Source organism: Musa acuminata, chromosome BXJ3-2, assembly GCF_036884655.1.
Source record: "Musa acuminata AAA Group cultivar baxijiao chromosome BXJ3-2, Cavendish_Baxijiao_AAA, whole genome shotgun sequence".
Classification (NCBI taxonomy): Eukaryota; Viridiplantae; Streptophyta; class Magnoliopsida; order Zingiberales; family Musaceae; genus Musa; species Musa acuminata.
In genome coordinates this window covers 29,553,239-29,571,824 of record NC_088350.1, presented here as the reverse complement: position 1 = coordinate 29,571,824, position 18,586 = coordinate 29,553,239, and the positions used below count along the sequence as shown (strand labels likewise).

General features: G+C 40.8%; 3 protein-coding genes across 4 annotated transcripts; 2 read left to right on the top strand and 1 right to left on the bottom strand.

Annotated features, from left to right (window-relative positions):
• Positions 1 to 4,016: 4,016 nt before the first annotated feature.
• On the top strand, positions 4,017 to 5,325 carry LOC103975612 (nuclear transcription factor Y subunit B-3). Its single transcript, XM_009390625.3, has one exon. The coding sequence runs from the start codon at positions 4,505 to 4,507 to the stop codon at positions 5,165 to 5,167; it is 663 nt and encodes a 220-aa protein (XP_009388900.2). The 5' UTR covers positions 4,017 to 4,504; the 3' UTR covers positions 5,168 to 5,325.
• Positions 5,326 to 7,148: 1,823 nt separating this feature from the next.
• LOC103975614 (E3 ubiquitin-protein ligase At3g02290-like) lies at positions 7,149 to 9,441 on the top strand. 2 transcript variants are annotated; one of them, XM_065138393.1, is made up of 5 exons: positions 7,149 to 8,332; positions 8,457 to 8,605; positions 8,688 to 8,964; positions 9,127 to 9,236; positions 9,308 to 9,441. In XM_065138393.1, exons 1-5 carry the CDS (start codon positions 7,939 to 7,941, stop codon positions 9,332 to 9,334), a joined length of 957 nt encoding a protein of 318 aa, XP_064994465.1. In that variant the 5' UTR covers positions 7,149 to 7,938; the 3' UTR covers positions 9,335 to 9,441. The 2 variants fall into 2 exon arrangements, with proteins under 2 accessions (XP_064994465.1, XP_064994466.1); XM_065138394.1 differs by having other exon boundaries at positions 7,150 to 8,268; positions 8,462 to 8,605.
• A 111-nt stretch (positions 9,442 to 9,552) lies between these two features.
• LOC103975613 (truncated transcription factor CAULIFLOWER A-like) lies at positions 9,553 to 17,887 on the bottom strand. Its single transcript, XM_009390626.3, has 8 exons — positions 17,565 to 17,887; positions 15,540 to 15,618; positions 12,276 to 12,340; positions 12,097 to 12,196; positions 11,963 to 12,004; positions 10,524 to 10,565; positions 10,319 to 10,437; positions 9,553 to 9,864 (listed from the first exon to the last, which is right to left on the bottom strand). Exons 1-8 carry the CDS (start codon positions 17,747 to 17,749, stop codon positions 9,756 to 9,758), a joined length of 741 nt encoding a protein of 246 aa, XP_009388901.1. The 5' UTR covers positions 17,750 to 17,887; the 3' UTR covers positions 9,553 to 9,755.
• Between the last annotated feature and the right edge of the window lie 699 nt (positions 17,888 to 18,586).

Below are 18,586 nucleotides of genomic sequence, written 5' to 3'. Positions count from 1 at the left end.
GTCTTTCACTCTTCTCTTTTTCCGTCTTCCCTGCGTTCTGTTGTTTGAAGATTAGGTCGAGATAGCTAAGACGTGTGATCTCCGCCTTGTTTTCGGCTTTCCGACGAGAGTGTGCTCTTGGGAAGTAGGATTCACTGCTTGTTTGTTGAACTATTATGGCTACTTGTGGCCAGCGATCACAAAAGCATTCTTCGTCAACCGTTCTCCGATCCATTTCTTCTCTCCTTGTCGATTGAAATTAGTAGACTTATTGTTGTGATCAGAATGTGGAACGTTGAAGGAAGGCCACACTATGTGCATGTGCATGACCACCCATCGCCTAATCTGATGAATTAAACTGTGCCCAAATCTATGATTTGTTCATCGTGTGTTCACAAGGTGCTTGTTTTTTTTTTTTTTTGTAGATTTTGGGGAAAAATGCAACACTTATGGAATTCCATAACGAAGCATGTGCGTTTGACCTGCTCAACAGGGCTAAGTGAGTTCGGAGCAGCCGGAAGACTGCTCAATTCACCATGCCAGCGATTCTGCGTGTCATCAAGCGACACCAGCATGGAAGATCTCACTGCTAGAGTGCTTGAGTTGGTTAAGAAGTTTGACAAGTTGGATGCAAGCAAGGTATATCTCTATAATAAATAGCTCTGAGGTTTGTCAACAACACTAGCTAAATAGCTCTGAGGCTTTCCACAGTAGAACCAAAGACTTTGTTGTTAAAAGTACTTTGTTCAGTATACCGTGATCTCAGATGACTATATAACAGTTTTATGAAGTCTTGAGCATCCACGACCAGTGATGCTTATGAATATTCCTGCTGAAACCTGAATGTGATTTCCTTTCATGGATTTATTTCCATGGTAAACTTAGTTGGCTGTACAAGATAAATAGATATTGCGTATACCAGTACCTTTAGCTCATATGCCAATTCGAGATTCTGTTGTATATTAAAGTGAGTTGATGTGAATCGATTCTCATATATCGCAAGACCAGGCAGTTTGGATTAACATTTTGTCACAGACAAATCAGTATAAAGGATGTTCGATATAATGTTTGTGTATGTCTGTATCTTTCGGGTTTATTCATACTTTGTATAGCATGTAAAGGGCTTACAGTAGTCTTGACAGTCCCATTTTGATTTGTTTTTGTGGTTGTCCTAGTCCTGTAAATGCGAGTTGTGTGTAGTCGTCGTGTGGAGGCAAAACTACTAAAAAATAAGCCATCTAAATAGCCATTTTAAGGGTTTTAATAAGCTCTAGAGAGTGATGCAGAGTGACATCCAACACAACACCCCGTGGCTACCCAGGTGACACATGACTTGATGGACTTTTAGGATAGTGTCTAGGGCTAGTTTGCTACTTTGCTTTACAGTAGTATCATGTGGGCACTTGTGGGGACTTTTGGTCGTGGCGAACCACCTTGAACCTTTTATTATGCGATCGTTCAAGGTTTACGAAGTCTATGTTTGTAATTTGCATTGTCTATCAAGTGTTTGCTAAAATGTGTATTTGTGAGATCTTGAGTTACATTTCCTCTAACTCGTCTTCTCTTTGTAGGTCCTTAAGGGACCATGAAAGGTTTCGGAGAGACTGACCCTTTGCGGACTGACACGTAAGGGTACTGCATGACTTAGGCAAAACTAGCTAAATCTGTGATAATTTGTCAAAATTGTGATCTTACCTTTACATATTAATTAATGCTGCAAACGTTACAGTTAAACTTAAAGAGTAAATCTGTTCAAATGAATAATTTCTTATGACATAAACAAAGTTCAGTGATGTAAAATATCAAGTACACGGGGACGTGCTATTCAGCACTTACATTTTCAGTACTTGAAGTTGTTCCTTAAATTTTGCATTTAGGTTCTGAACCATCTGCTAGAATTTACCTTCGAAATTCAAATCCTATTCCCTTCATCAAAAGAAATCTGTAATAGTTTCACGTGTCACTTATGGTTATCAGCAAATTGCTTCTATTTCAACTTTAAGTGTCTCTTGCCATGAAACATACACCCTGAATAGATTTGATTACCCTTGTCTACTTAGACATAATTTTGCTGCAAAATTTTCATTATTATTTTTTTCATTCCCCTTTCAGAATGTTGCTTCGGAATAACTTGGTCGATCTTATAAAACTGTCATATAACAACCTTGTGTGTTTTAGTATCACTGCGAGCCTTCTTAAGTCACTTATCTGTCAAGAGATTTTGAAAATATTTCCTTCTTATAGACAGCAGCAGTAATTCAGGGTAACAACAACAGACCAATCACCACCTTCGTGTTAACTCAAATCTGCATTATTCTTCAGAGTTTGCAGTTAATTGTGTTTGTTTATATCGGACACTTCTTTTTCTGGTCGTAAAAGGCAAAATGTTGCAAAAGAATTTGGTTGATCTTGCATATAGAATATAGGGCTGAATAATGATTCATGCAGTCAACTCCACATAGTTGGGAGTACAGGCTCATTCTTGTGATTCTCTTTTTCATGCAGGTAACTGTTATCTTTATTTTTACTATAAGTGTTTCTCACTATCATAGTTTGAAGAGTAGGGTATTGCCAAGTGGACATTTTGTTTCAATCCATCCCATGTTTTGCAAAAATCATATTCACCCTTAAGCATGTTGCATGTATGTTATCTATTGCATCATAATCAGTGAACAAGCTCTATCTTTCTTGTTATTTTGTTTTATCATAATCAGGGTTTGCCGTACCGAGCCGTACCGCCCGATACGGGCGGTACGTACCGATCCGACAGGTTTTGGTACGCAGACCGACGGTTACCGGTCCGAAGTACTACAGTACTCGGTACACTCAGGTGTACCGCTCGGTATACCGTACCATACCGGTGCCGAGCCCAGGTCGAAATACCGGTACGGTACGGTATTGCGAACCTTGATCATAATGCTATTTGAGATAAATGCGAAAGGCTAATCTATCAAATCATTGCAGGTAACCGAGAAGGCTGATTTCCAAAAGGACCTTTGTTTAGACAGCTTAGACAGGGTGGAACTTGTGATGGCTATTGAGCAGGAATTTTCAGTTGAAATTCCTGATCAGAAGGCAGATAAACTCTCTTGTTGTGCTGATGTTGTGAAATATATTTCCGAAGCTCAGTCAGAGAAGAAAGAAAGCACCTGAGAGAGTTATAATTGTCTGAATCGTTTGGGCAAACCATTTGGAGCTTGCATGGTGTATATCTGGGTTCATCTTCTTTAATTCTCTTGCTACAATCCAGATCTGCAACCACTTGATATAAAATGGAGTGTGGGCATCAAGAATTTGTTGACTGTAAGCATGAACATACTTCTCTTGAATGATTTTTCATTTGATGATGTCTTTGTATCCTCTGACTATAAACTTTGATGAAACTGCTCAAGTTGTCAAGCCAATTGTGATGGATGCACTTATGTCATTTGTTCTGTAAATAGCATATTAGCTCTAACAAATTCTAATATAGCATGCATATCCATATTTACCTTCCTTGTCAATATATATTCAGAAAATTCAGGTTAATCATTAGTTATCAGTGTAATGGTAGTAAATTTGAGTTAAAATGTTCTTAATAATTTCATCATTTTAAAGTGTTGCTGTAAAAGAGAGATTAATGCCGATTAGAACTTTAATGTTGTACCTTTAATGATGTACAAGGGTTTTAAATTAGAGGGATAAATACTAAAAATGCAATTTTGCCTTTTCGATCAAAATGTTATTATCTGCCCGTCACGTGCATGGCACGTGCATAGATATGCATCTTCCCGCCCGCCTCGAGAGAGTTTCTTCTTTTATGGTGTCACAATCTTCGCTTTATGATTTAGTTGGACAGCGAGAAGCCACATTGCTTGTATCAACGTCGTCATGCCGACTACAACCGACGGCTAAGATCAACGTCGAGGCGGTTCATCGACGGTCAGTAGGATCCCACACGACCCATCCTTATCGAGAAACAAACGGCCAGCTGACTGCCACGCGTCCCTCCCGATGCGATATTAGGACTAAGTATCCGACTAAGACGCATCCCCCTCTCTCTCTCTCTCTCTCTCTCTCCTTAGGGGGGTGAAGACTTTGGAGCGGGACGCACCGTCGTTGATCCTTGGAATTCGAGGGTTTCTAGGGTTCCTCCGATCGCGTTCCCCTCTTGCGTATGAGAAAGTTCTCATCTTGGATTTCATCCCATACTCTCTCGCCCCCTTTCTTCCTCCTCGATCGAATCGATTCTGCCCACACGCGGAGCCGGCGATTACTCTGTTCTCCACTGTTGTGGCATCTCGATCGCTTGAGATCTTAGCTTCGCGTGATCCCTGTTCAATCTTGATCTTGATTCCTCTTGTCTGGGTGAAAAAAGGCGAAATTTTGAGTCCTTGTCGACCCTGTTCTTCCTCTAGTGACACTCCTCAGTACAATCTCCAAAAAAAGAGTCTCCTTCTCGGTGAGTTGTCCATCGAAATCGCGAAAAGAGACGAGATTTTTGGTGGGTTTTTTGGCGAATTCTGTTTGTCTTTGAGGCTTCGCGATGGCCGATTCGGACAACGAATCGGGCGGGCAGAACCACAGCAATACGGGGGCGGCGGGGGAGCTGTCGTCGCCGCGGGAGCATGACCGGTTCCTGCCCATCGCCAACGTGAGCCGCATCATGAAGAAGGCCCTCCCGGCCAACGCCAAGATCTCCAAGGACGCCAAGGAGACGGTGCAAGAGTGCGTGTCCGAGTTCATCAGCTTCATCACCGGGGAGGCCTCCGACAAGTGCCAGCGCGAGAAGCGCAAGACCATCAACGGCGACGACCTCCTCTGGGCCATGACCACCCTCGGGTTCGAGGAGTACGCCGAGCCCCTCAAGGTCTACCTCCAGAGGTTCCGGGAGATGGAGGGCGAGAAGAGCGGCGGCGCGTCGTCATTGTCACAGCCACAGCAGAAGGACGGCGGCGGTGGCGTTGCCATGAGCATGGGGAACAATGTGAGCGGTTTCACCAGCGGCGGCGGCGGCGCGGCGATGTATGGCGGCGGAATGACGATGATGATGGGGCAACAGATATACGGCTCACCGCCATCCTCATCCTCGTATCACCACCATCATCAGATGGCCATGGCGGGAAAGAACAGCATGGGGAGCGGCAATGGCGACGGTGGTGGGAGCTCATCTTCTTCCACAGGGATCGGAAGGCAAGGCAGGGTTTAAGCGACGGCTAATTATTGTTCCGAGTTGTAGACATGGCCAGATACATATATTAATACATGTCTCATGTTCTTCTTCTCTGTATCAAATTTGTTAGTCCCATTCTCTTCCTTCTTCCTGTAATGAAACAATTGCATGGATTTGGTGGCGCAGTTCTCTTATCTTGTTGGAGTTCAGAAAAAGATGAGCTTTTGGAAGCTGAATCCTATACCCTCTGCTTTCAAGTTTCTGCTCTTTTTGCAGTGTGATGTTTCTTTGCAGCCTCCAAAATTTGACGCAAAAAAAGCTGGTATCATCCAAATCTCATCTCATAAATCTCGAGTTCGAAGCCATTACTTCATGAAGATTTGCGACATTTATATCAAATAGTTTCAAGAGTACCCATGGAATTGCATGTATTACATGCTTGAAATCCTCCAATCAAATGCAAGGAAGATTCAACTCATTACCAAGAACAGGCCACTGAAAGTTCTTGAGGTTTTGTAGAATGGTGATTGGTGGTGTCCTGCCCTGCCCTGCACATCTCTGCCAGTGGATTGAGAAGCACATCTTTTTCCATGGGAACGTGGTCGTTGCCTGTCCCTCTCAGCACACACACATCTTGCGGGGGTGGGTTGGGATAAGAATACGAGGCTGAAGCTTCCAGCGAGACGAGGGGAAGGAGAGATCTTTGTAAGTGACAGTGGGAGTGGCGGTGACAGTGAAGCAGAAGAAGAGGCTGTGATTGGCTGCAACCATATCTCTCACTACGAGTTGAGGTACCAGTGGCTGGGCCATGAAGGGATCTGCTGTGTGCTCATGTGGCACAGTCTTCGATCACTTGTTCACAGTCATTGGACTAACAGTACTACGACCTTAGCTTGCATGAAAAGATGTAATGGCCGTCACTGATAAGCCTTACTCTGAAGCTAGCAGCCCCACAGTGAAGCTTCCCCTCCCCGGTAAAGGAGAAATATATGTCCTCCATGGACCGAGATCAGGACATGCTGGCTTAGTGTACGTTCATGTGGATTGTTATATCCAGATGAATGATTAAGTTAGGTAAAGCACTACTACAATTACATGTGATATTTACCTTTACGAAGTTATATCTGATAATAGAGATAAATAAAATTTATTCTTAGACTTGGTTTTTGGGGTTTTGCAAGATGAATATTACTTATTCGATTGTGGTGGCCGTCTTATCCATACCTAAGATGCAAGGTTGATCTGCCCGATGTTCCTTGCGAGTCAGATGGATGAGTTTTGAGATGAAATAAATTAAAATTTAAGCACCCATAGCCGTTAGTTTCAAATGTTGCATTATCCGAGCTCAACGTAAATATTTTAGGAGTATTATAAAAAAATATTATTAATATCTTAGTTAATTTGACGTGGTTCGGATTCATATATGCATGATTGTTTGAGGTACTTTTGAGGTGGAAACTTAAAACTCTCAAGATATCATTTATAAAAAGATTAAGATCGAAAAAGGTTTCTCCATCCGATCTCTTCGATACTCAAATTAGTAATCTTAAGTCTTTTAAGTACGAAAGCAAGTGTCTCCAAAAAAAAAAATATATATTTTTTAAGCCTTTTATACCAAATTGTAAAAAGCATGAAAAAGATTTACTTGATTCGTCACAAGATTCTTTGGAGATTTTAACCATGAGGACAGTTGAAGTATTATAAGAACGGATAAATGGATGATAAGTTAGTTATTATATTATATATCCATTAAGATAAAAAAAATGATAGACTAATAATAAAAAATAATTATAGATGTGAATAATAGAAAGAGAGAAGAAGAGACTAGTTTGTCTTATAAAAGTCGATGTTCTTGTAATTTTTGAATGATAATAAGTATTATAGATTTAATCTACTATTGTTTTATTTTAATTTCTAACATCAAGTTTTAATAATAATAATAATAATGTAATTATGATTTTTATATTTACAGTGGATGCCATTGAAGATGTGGTCGTGTGTCGATGTCTCTGTTCAAGCGGATTGGTCATATACATCTGTTTTATATCTGATAAAACATATGAGCTGGCACACCATCGTCTGCGTTCTATGATCTATATCAACACGAATCACGAGGTGTTCGCGCGGTCAGTGAATTCCATGGGACGCAAACGTCACCGTACCGCATTCGTCGGGCGCTTCGGCTTTTACCGCTAAACTTGCCGGCCCGGTCGGAGCGTCGACAGCGGACCGCATCTCCATTCGTCCCCGGTGAACCCAAATCGAAACGTGGTTTGGCTATCGGGACTCCGCTCCACCTCACGCTCCCGCGACCCATTGTCGATCGTCCCTTCCCGTCATGATTAGATGGAACCCACATATTCCACGGTTGAGATGCGCGAAGGCGAGTTGCTTTGCGTACGGCAAAGGATCCCGACTTGCTCGCTCGCGCTTCTTCTTCTTCTTCTTCTTCTGTTGTGACGTTCTTTGGTGTGTGGAGCCAATTACATCATCATGGTGGACGCTCCTCTGGCATCAGTGGCAGACCAATTAATTGTAATAATGGATGGTGGAAGAACCACTCTGAATCCATCATTGGATCGCCCACACAATACTCGTTGACTGCGGTGGACCTGCACATTAGCAAGTGACGCACCCCTCCATTGCTGATCAGGAAACGCATCTAGATTTCCTACCAACCCAGGGACCTCCCACCCATCGGACGAGTCCCACGCGACCCCGCGGCTGGAACGAACAACGAAGCAGGTACGTGAGCGGGTAGAAATGTAAATACGTCAGCGACAGTTCTGATCTCAGCCGTTCGATGAATGCGAACCCCCGCGTCGACGGGGGTGAAGATGTCGTCTTCCCTCTTCTTCGTTGCAACTACGCAGTGCAAGGAGGACCCTCCCGTTGGGATCCTCTCCAAGCAGTCAACGGATCATTTTACGATGCCGCAACTATTCACGGTCGAGATGTGGTTAACAGATCCTGTCGTACGTGTAGAATCGGAGAGGATCCACGCCCCATCAAGCTCTCGTCCGGGTTGCGGATTTTTCGCACTGGCGACCAAAATCTTCCCGAGGATCCTTTTTTCTTTCCCTTCGCCTGCGTCCTCCGCGCCCCATCCTAAGCGGGCGATTAAAGATCTCGATTCGGTAGAGTCTCCGGTTACCAAAACACCACCGACTTTGATCGCTATCTCAACCGCATCGTCGTCGTGTTATCTTCTTATCTCATCTTCCTCCATCTCTGTCAGACAATAAGATGGCATCCATTTGCTGAGTTCGTGCTCTGCAACCCGAAGAGAAGATTGGTTCTTGATTACTTTTCATTTTTCTTGTAGTGCAGGATAATGTGGAAGATCGACAGCGTTGCATAGGGTTTATGGGTTCTGTTCTTTGCTGTTTGGGCGTGGATGATTCGGAAGAGGAAGAGCATCACCGGGGGCCTGCTTGCGATCTCAGATGCTTGATTCTGCGCAGCCTGAATGTTGTATGTTTCTTACCCGTATGTTAATATAAATGACTGGCTGTCACCTTTCCATCGACATCCAAATGCGTCGTGTGTTGTGCAGTATGATCTTAATCCTCGTCGAGAACGACGCATTCAACCTTCATCTGATCAGGAGTCAACTCCCGCATCTCCTGCTTCACCGGAAGACGATTCTGCAGCGGGTGCACATTGTTCTCCCGATGATCCTACATGCTGCGCGTCCAACAAGGCTTCAGGGCACCTCCATGGCAGGCGAGCCTCATCCGAACTGAACTGTGATGGAAGATTCAATCACTCAGCAGCGGCACACATTTACGCTATCTCCGAAGACGAAGATGTTTGTCCAATTTGTCTTGAAGGTAGATTAGCATGTGCTTCTCATGTCATTCATCTCTTCGATCTATCATCCTAAGCTCCAATCTCTTGCAGGATTTCCTTTGCTCTGGTGCACTACGTATGTGTAGGCTGCAGAATCTTTGTACTGAACTCCCGCGGTCTAATATTGTTGCATCGGTTTGCAGAGTACAGAGATGAAAATTCTCGGACTACGCTGCAATGCACTCATCATTTCCACATGAGTTGTATGTATGAGTGGATGGAAAGAAGTGAAACATGCCCAGTCTGTGGCAGGGTGAGTTCCTTTCTTATGTTGGTTTCTTTCTTCCATCAAAACATCAGCTTCCAACTTCTGTTGCCTTACAGATGATGCTTCTTGTTGAGGACACATGAGCTTGCTGTTCAAAGAAGTCGGCTGGCTACTATTCACAGGGAGAACAGGAAGTTACATGGGAAATACATCACCATCCTCATCATCACAATTGTCTTTGTTATCATCTTTCAGAGAACATAGTTATCTATGTCAGATATGAAGCTTTACCTATTAGCACTGCTTAGCAATAAATCATCTATTCTACGTGATACACACACACACACAAAGGCAGCAGAGGTGGTATAAGATTCATCCATATTAGGATCAAGCATAATGTAGGTTCTTAAGGTCCCAATTACTTATTGGAAATACAGAGACGGAACCCAAACAAAAGCAAACCAAGACATACCTGGAGACATCAGCTGGAACATGGTAGTCTCGCATCATCATATATTAGCACTATTTCCAGGGTGTCGATGGGAGGAAGAAAAGATGCTACCACTAGCCGTTCAAGTGGCGGAGCATCCACGGCGGCAACAAGCTATTACTGATCCGTACCGGAAGCCGTGAAGCTTCCTCCCTGACGGCGAGGGCCATCCCTTGGTAACACCTGCATCATGGGAAGTTTGAGCTTGGAAGGTAAATTCTAAGAAAACATTCGACTCTGGTAATTGCTTCAGATGAAAGCAGTAGCTGCCATCTTAAATTAAGATGGCAACAATTGATGGTTGACTGGAACAAATATTTGCAAACCCATCCATGATTAATATTTCTATTCATATAAGACAAATGATGATTAGCGAAATATATTTTAGAAAATAAGATTACTTCTTTACAGTGTAAGTGGACGAACTAAGGACAAATATTCGTTGCAAGGTGCTTAGAAAAAATAATTTCTAGATGGAGCCACAAGTTTTCACTGATTTTTTTTTTGTTTAAAGAAAAACAACGAATCTTGAGACTAAAGTACATGAACAGCATGCAATTGTGATGGGTGTGCGTGGCAGAAGCAACCTACGTTGTTTAAGCAGCAAACTAATACGAGATTATGCAGCTGGAAATACCCGATGTTGAGAGTAGGTTGGGGTTCCGCTATCAAGGGGGGTGGTGATGAGGAGCTTGTCTGGGCTTGTTCCCAGTGTGCTTGTTGGGTAATAGCCTTGATCTTCTGCTTCTCCATGAGCTGGCTCAGATCGATCGCAAGAAAGCCGAGTTCAGAGTAGCAGAACTGCATTTAACTATGAAGCAACATGCAGGAAGTTTTGTTACCTCCTGCTCCAAAGTCTTGTTTGCCGCCTGCAGAGCCTTTTCCTGTGCATGAAAATAAATCCAAGTCACAGAGCTAATTCATGGCGATTTGCTGCGAGTGAAATGTCATCTAGACCATGAATCATTGGAAAACCACACACACGAGTTCTGCAAAGCAAGAGCTAAAGAGTTTTAACCTTGGCATCATTCTGAATCAGCTGGTCTCATCATGCGTACTATATTTATAAGCTACCATGTGTAGGTTTAAGAAATTAAGCTGACAACTTTAGGGGATGACAACTCCAGCAGGCCAATATCCTGGCAGCTAACGAAGCTCCAAAGTAAAATAATGTGCATCCAGCGACTACTTATTCAATTTAATACCAATTACTAGATAACTATCTGATTTAAAATGAATTACATGTTTCAGACTATTGTAGGCTTCAACAGTTGACGAAAAACCCATACAGCCTTTCTTTGCATATCATGCTGATTTCAGAAAAGATAGCAATAGCTAAATCTTTTCTGACCGTTCTATTCTAGTAAACTGTATGGTGCTGTGAAAGCATGCTAAGCGCGCTGTCGAGTAGCTCCAAAAGCCCTCCTCCATGACTGACAGAGAAATTATCACAGAACTTAAGATTGTTAACCATAGAGATGTTGTCCCAGGGGCTATCGGAGGACGTCAAACTCATGCCCATTTGCATCGAGAAATTGGTCGCTGCGTGGTGCTAATTATGATACTTCAATTGCCTGTTCTAAAGGAAAAAAGGAACCATCCCTCCAAGATTACTGTTAAGTTACACTTTACATGTAGTATGAGATATCTTTATGGATATTTTCCTAGGTTGGCCCTTTTTAGAATTTATGGATAATTGTTCTATTTCTGTTTGGAGAATCACATAAAATTAATGAAATTAAAGTCATGGTCTGGTCTTGCTTTTCCATTTAAGTTCACAGTACCACATAGCATTATGTTGTCACAATAACTTCTTGACTAGTAAATAAGTTAGTGATACTTGTAACTATTTCCTAGCTTTTGTGTTTATTTGCGGCTTCAGGCTTCTAAACAAATGTCATGGCTGGGCTAGTTGAATCTCTTATTACATATTAAAATATGTTTTAGTCAGGTTTTTATTTTTTCAATTGCCCATAATAGAGCTAATGGCAAGAAAAAAAGAAACCTATCTATCTTACTACAAATAGTTGGGGTATTATGACTTCATGCTATATCATATCTTACTTCTTTTTTATCCTTGTTCATGCTTTATCAACTGAAAACTAAGTGACTCTCTCCCCATGCATGCCATTCTAAGCCTGGAGTATTAATAGCAGTGCATGTGTAGTTGTCCCGGGCTTCCCTTTCTCTAGCACAGTTTGGGCCACTAGATAAGTCAAATGCAATGGGAAGATAGCTAACAGATAATTATGGAATTTATACTAAAGCTTCTGAAGATTACCTTTTTTTGAAGCTCAGCAATGGAGTCAAACATGACTTGGTTCTGCACCATGACAAATCCATCAGCTTTTATGACTTCAAGTTGTCCGAGAGATTCACCTTCATTTTGACATTAGCAAATGTAACGAGAATTACCTTTCTTGACCTAATATGCTTCAGAGAAATTTCAAGCTGATGCTCCAGTTGCTGGAGTTCTTTAAGATTCAAGGCCTCAAGTTGTTCTCCCATTAGATGCCTGCGAAGTATTTGAACTTGAACAAGTCATTGGTACGTCACTTCGTATATGACTCTTAGCAGTGTCATAATTTGATCACCTTTGACTTTTACTTAAAGCTTCAACCTTAGCCTTAAGTTTTCCATATTCTTGACACCAGTTGCCCTGAACATTATCCAACGAAATATTAGTGATCTATGTTAGCTTGCCCTCGAGACTTGTTGTTTATGATCTGTTGAAACTCATGTTCTACAATATCAAGACATACATGAGTAGATATCATAAACTGATGGCTCAATTTGCTTGAACTTTATACTATAAAATAATACCTGAAGCTAGTAGCACAAATATATTTTCGTCTTCAAACTATAGTGTAACGTCTCATTGGTTAACTGTTAGCAGAAGCTTTCCATGATGCAAACGGGTATGCAAACTAAGTATAATTCATGCTCCTGAAGATGTCCTAAAAGAGTAATTGAAGGATACCTATGATAGATAAAACATATCTACATGTTAAATAAAAATCATTTACTCGTAAAATATGTGATATCTTGTTGCCTAAATGTAACGAACATTGTATGTTTGTTGTCACAGCAAACACTCAGACCAAAAAGGAGCCTTCATTGTAAATTTGTCGCCTGAATAGTAACTGAAATTGGAATCCTATATTTGATAAGCGATCCTTAATTTGGGCCTACAATGGGGAGGCCAGGGTATACTTTCTATCAGGGACCTCAAATTGGTTAAGCAAACCATCAACACAAAGCGTATAGTTTCTATCCCTAATCATGAAAATAAATTTTGGGTTAAAATTTAAATTACTAAATATGGAGACATGCATTCTTGGGACAATAATAGGTCAACCAGAATGTCGTGTGTTTGCTCTTTTTTGTTGCAAGATCCTGGGACTCGGGAAAGCTTAGCTACAGCTTCCATCCTGCGCTATTCGAATGCATCTTGGATAAAAAAGAGCCCGAGAAGGAAAATATAAATCAAGATAATTTTTTTATGTAAAGAATGTGTGACATAGTAATAAATAATTATGATCTTTACCAATTAGGTTAGCTAACATCTTCAAACAATAGTTTTCGATCAGTCAATTAAAAAATGTCAAGTTTCACTATTGACACTGTTCCCATTAATCTCCACCCTTTTTGTCATGTTTACACTATGAACTAGAAATATAAAAAAAAAAGGACCAGTACATGAACCCTCCATCTGCTTTTCTTACTCGACATATGACACCACTTTAGGGGAAGATCTTTCAAACGTACAAATTAAGGATACTATATACATATATTTATCCAACTGTGAGCTGTCTATATCCTTTTGTGACTTCTACCCGATCAGTGCCATTGAGATGGCATTTTTTGCCGGTAATCTTACTCGATGTGATCTCCCAATACGAAGCATCTAGATCTCTGCTTCTACGTTCATTTTGCTACCTTAATTTAGTGAAGGATGGACATTTTACAGACACCTGAGATAGCTTCGGTGGGAAATAGATTCCTCCAGGCGAGTGAATTAACACAAGCAGTCCATCTTTTGCACCTTTAAGTCTTGGAATGACACTGCTCTCCTAAGAAGTTATAGAAATGCGTCCACCAAAAACAATGGAGTTACTGCTAGACATTGTCCATGAAGTGAAACTACTGTGATGGACGATGTCCTGCATCTTTCTCTTGTGTAAGATGTGCAGAACACACTATATCCCGAACTAAATGCAGTAGAAATTAACTTGATGAATGCTAAATGTTAGATCAACATGAACCTTTTCCTAGTCCTTAATGTCCGACCTCTAGAACTAGTAGGACCCCTTATTATTACCGATAGCATGTCATAAAAGGAGAAAAGATTTTCTTATTTAATTTATACTCGACCAACATAACAGTTCATCTTTCATGTAGATTGGGAAGTTCTTTAGTGAACTGGATTTATTTTGATAATCCTTTCCAGTCTTATGAGTCTATTTCCCATCTGACGAACCATCAGTGTGTTTATGGGTTGCTAATTGCACCAAGTTTTTCGTGGCCCTTATACAAATAATCAACAGGTATCATTCACGTTTAGACAAATAAACATGTATTTCTCTGCACATAAATTACATGCAATTCAAAGCATCAAGGTTAAAATATTGAATTTAGTTGAAACAAGCTTCTAACGAGTCTCATATAAATCATGAAAATTGAATAATAATCTGAACTTGACAAGTCAGCCGATGGAGACTCGAGATCAGTTGTTAAAAATAAGGCTCAAGGTGGGTTCGATCAATTATGTATTAAACTAAGCTCGATCATTTTCTTGTGGTAAAAAAAATAGTAATAAAGCCCAACTTTAGCATTAAGTACCCTTGATCGAGATAAACATGGCCATAATCTCTCCTAGTTAAACTACCTTTTTCTGATTAATTCATTTCTTTCATAACACAACCAAGCATGTCAATTGTGTAGCAAAAATCTAAGTTATATAGACCTATGGAGTGATTAAATCCAATAGCTTGATCGAAGACAGTCGCTATTAGGAAAACCTAAAGAACACTATATGTGGCTAATCATCCAGATATAGTACTTCCATAGTTCAATTTTGTGTCATATGTTAAAAGTCATGATGCATCTCTCAGATGCTAAAGAACTTCCAGCAATGCTCTCTACTTGCTAAGCAATTTTTTTTATCATGGTAGAAGTCATGACCTCAATCAACACTATATAAGGAAAGATGGCTCTTTATTCCTCATTTCCTCGTTATATCAAGTAGAAATACACAATGGTCAGGGCCTTTTTTGTTCATAAACCAAGTCATTGACACCATAACAAGTTACCATCTATTGATCAATTGATCAACATGCAGTTTGCTGCTTAGCGACAACTAAGCTTGATCTTCTTTGCAGCTCATGCTGATAATCATTTGAGAAGATTCTCTCGTTCATGAAATAAGTTGTTATCAATGTGATCGATGTATACTTTAATTCGGATTAGAGCGAGAATGAAAAAAACTGTTCCTATAAGATAACACTCTATCTACCATTTCATTCCATATCTACCCACGTATTCCACCGAGCTCATGTACTCTTGCAGGTGGAACAGTTAAAATCATGCACAAGAAAAAATCCAGAGCAACAGAAATAATAAAATGGACTACTCATGTCTTTACGATACCTGAGTGTTCAGTAAGAGGCAAATTTTGAAGTCATAAAACTGAAACTAATACGGTATATGATAAAGCAATCAATGATACACGTACAATTAGGTCGAAGAAAATAATATCTTGTTTAAACTCATAAAAGAATGTCTGCAAACTGAGAACCTGATGTAAGGTGTAGAGGCGTACAAGATTACTACATGGATGGGCAGATGAGTTCACTAACCTGATAATCTTGATCGGATGACATAAGAGCCTTTTCTGCGTAGGAGTAATACTCGTAACGTTCAAGAATCTTTTCCATACTGTAGAGAACAATTGACACACGAACATGATAAGGATGTGCTAGATACAGTATTTTGTCTCGATCACAAATAGGAAAAGTCCTGGGCCATTATGATAATAAATATTTAGAGAGTTATCTCTACATGCTTATCAATGAAATCAGTGGGAAACTTCATTCTCATTGCGGTTGCAACATAACCTAGAAATTAATTGGCCAATGAACCTCTACAGCATTTTCTATGTATCTCTTGTACTGCACTAACCTCGAAGATAATTTGCACCAGAAATTGCCTCCAACCACATATAAAATTTCAAATTCATTAAGAGGCATCAAATTTTTATTTTGATTAGTAATTCAAGTTGATAACGACTCTAATTCAAGTTGAATGCGTACACAAGATATCAACAGACCATAAAATGCATGAGCCAAAATATCAGAACTTGAAGAAAGAATGATAATTAGTTTGCAGCACAATCCTTTTATATAATATATCAGAATTCCTTGTATCCTCCCACGATCAACAAGCAAAATAGGCCGGCCACAAAACAAATTCTGCAGATTTGGCCTATTAGGATATTGTAGAGAGAGAATACCTGCTGATGAAATCTTAGAAGCTTTCTCATGAGAAGCTCCAATTTTTTATATGCACTATTTCACATATTTATTGGAGCCTCATATTCATATCGGGAAAGATACACTCAAATTTGAAAAAGGAAAGCCTATATCTACTTCCACAAGGTAGAGAAAGCAGTGAATACTGGCTAGAAAGAAACAGTAAAATTGAAAAGTTGAAATTTTGTAGAATGATTTAGGACACCGTTCACGGGGTCACCAGTCATGAATATAATTTATTAAACATGTAACTGAGACGAGGATCATCAGTTGAAAGATGAGGTGGCTGGCATCAAAAGCAAATCTTATAGCATCAGATAGGACCCTAAAAATAAAGCTAATAACTGAAGTTTAATGCTGAGGCCATGGTGGATAACAAGAAAGGATCGGACGCTTATTCATCAAAAGAGAGGTCACATAATATCAGTGGAGAGTCGACTTGTGAAAACATTGAGAAGAAGAAGCTAAAAAAGAGTTAGTCAAACCTGGAGGATTGACATGAGGAGCTTATGCATAAGAACATGTTTCTAAATTGGAGTATAACAATAGTTGCCCAAAAGACGAAAACCCTAGATTTGCTTCCAAGATGGCATACCGGAGAAGACGAACCAAACTCAACGCGCTGAGAAGAACGCACAAGTCCAAGTCCTAACACCAAAAGAATTACACTTGAAACAATATCGACACTTCACAGTTGACCGGCCTGAGAACGGAATCTCACATCTCAACCAGAAAGGACATAAGGGAAACCAAAGAAACGAAACCCTAGAAATACTCCAAGCAACCGTTGGAATCTTCGGAAACCCGATGTAGTAATGGTTAATAAGAACCCTTACTTCTCGTGGTATCAAACGTCAGTGAGCCATGGCTGCCTACTTTAAACACGACCCGGCAAACAACAGCTATTTCAAGCAAACATATAAATGTATTCGAGTTGCAGATTAATGTATTCACCCCAAAATCGGAAAAGTCGGATCTTTACCATCTAAAACAAGGAAGAACAATACAAAACAAAAACAACAAAGCAGATTATACTAGAAAGAAGAAAAAAAAATCAATCCTCTTTTTCTCGAAAAATTTACAGAGGAGAAACGAAAAGGCAAAACAAAGAATTATCATGAAGAACAGCAGTGCTAGAATAGGTCACTGGATTTCGTCAACAATACACAAGCAGAAAACAGATCAGGGCCCATTTATCCACCACAGTTCATTCCAATTTTCGCGTACATGAGCAGTCACAGAAGAGATGAGAATTAGGGTTCATGTCAAAAGATTCAGACCTAGGGAAACGGAGCTGAAAAGGTAGGCAATCGAGGATGAAGTAGGATAGGGAGGTAGAAAGAGCGGGCGCACCTGGAGTCGGTGGAGTACTCATAGAGCTTGCCCTTGGTGGAGAAGACGATGAGGGCAACCTCGGCGTCGCAGAGGACGGAGATCTCGTGGGCCTTCTTGAGCAGCCCCGATCGGCGCTTGGAGAAGGTCACCTGCCGGTTGATCTTGTTCTCGATCCGCTTCAGCTGCACCCTCCCTCGCCCCATCGCGTCTCCACGACCGGTGGCCCACCGACGACGATCTCAGAAGCAAAACAGCATACAAAGAAGGAGCCGATGGGGAAGGAGAAGAAGAGGAGGAGGAGGAGGGGAGAGGGATGAGAGAGGAGGCAGTTGCGTTGGGGAGAGAGGAAGGCGGTTTTATAGAAAACCAGAGCAGTATCGTGGAGACCACGCTGTCGAGCTGTGATTGGTCGGATGGCTGCCGTTAAGAGTGGTGGTGTGTGCAGCGACACAGAGCGACCACACGCGTTTCATCGTACGGATCGAAGCCAGGCTTTTGCAATGAACCAACTTTCCCACTTGCTCTTAACTCTGATTTCTTCTCCGCCGTCCGATCCTTTTCTTGTGACGGCGGCCGGTGGAAGCCATTGATTATTAATTACACATGATTTCCATAACCATATTTTAGGCATTATTTGTATCAAAAAATAACTCAATCAAATTGAATTTTCTACATCGTTGTTAAACCTTGCATAACTTGTTGTTTTTGGATTGTATAGAGCATGAGGACCGTGCTCTGTCTTTTCAATCGATTGTTTTGGTAGTTGGAAAACGTCTTAGTTTAATAACTTCGAGTCAATTGACTTTTAATGATCGTCATGTCATGTCTTATCCAGAAAATATGAGTTTTTCCTGTCTCTATCCGTTTTCAATTTTATATGTTTGAGATACTAAGAATTAAGAAATGAATAACGCCAATATCTCTTTCCTTCTCTTATTTTTGAAGATGGACACCAAAAAAGCAGTGATTTTTCTTTCAACTATGTGATATGGCTCAGACATCGAGTGTCACTTTCTTTGCCCACATAGCTTACGGTGATT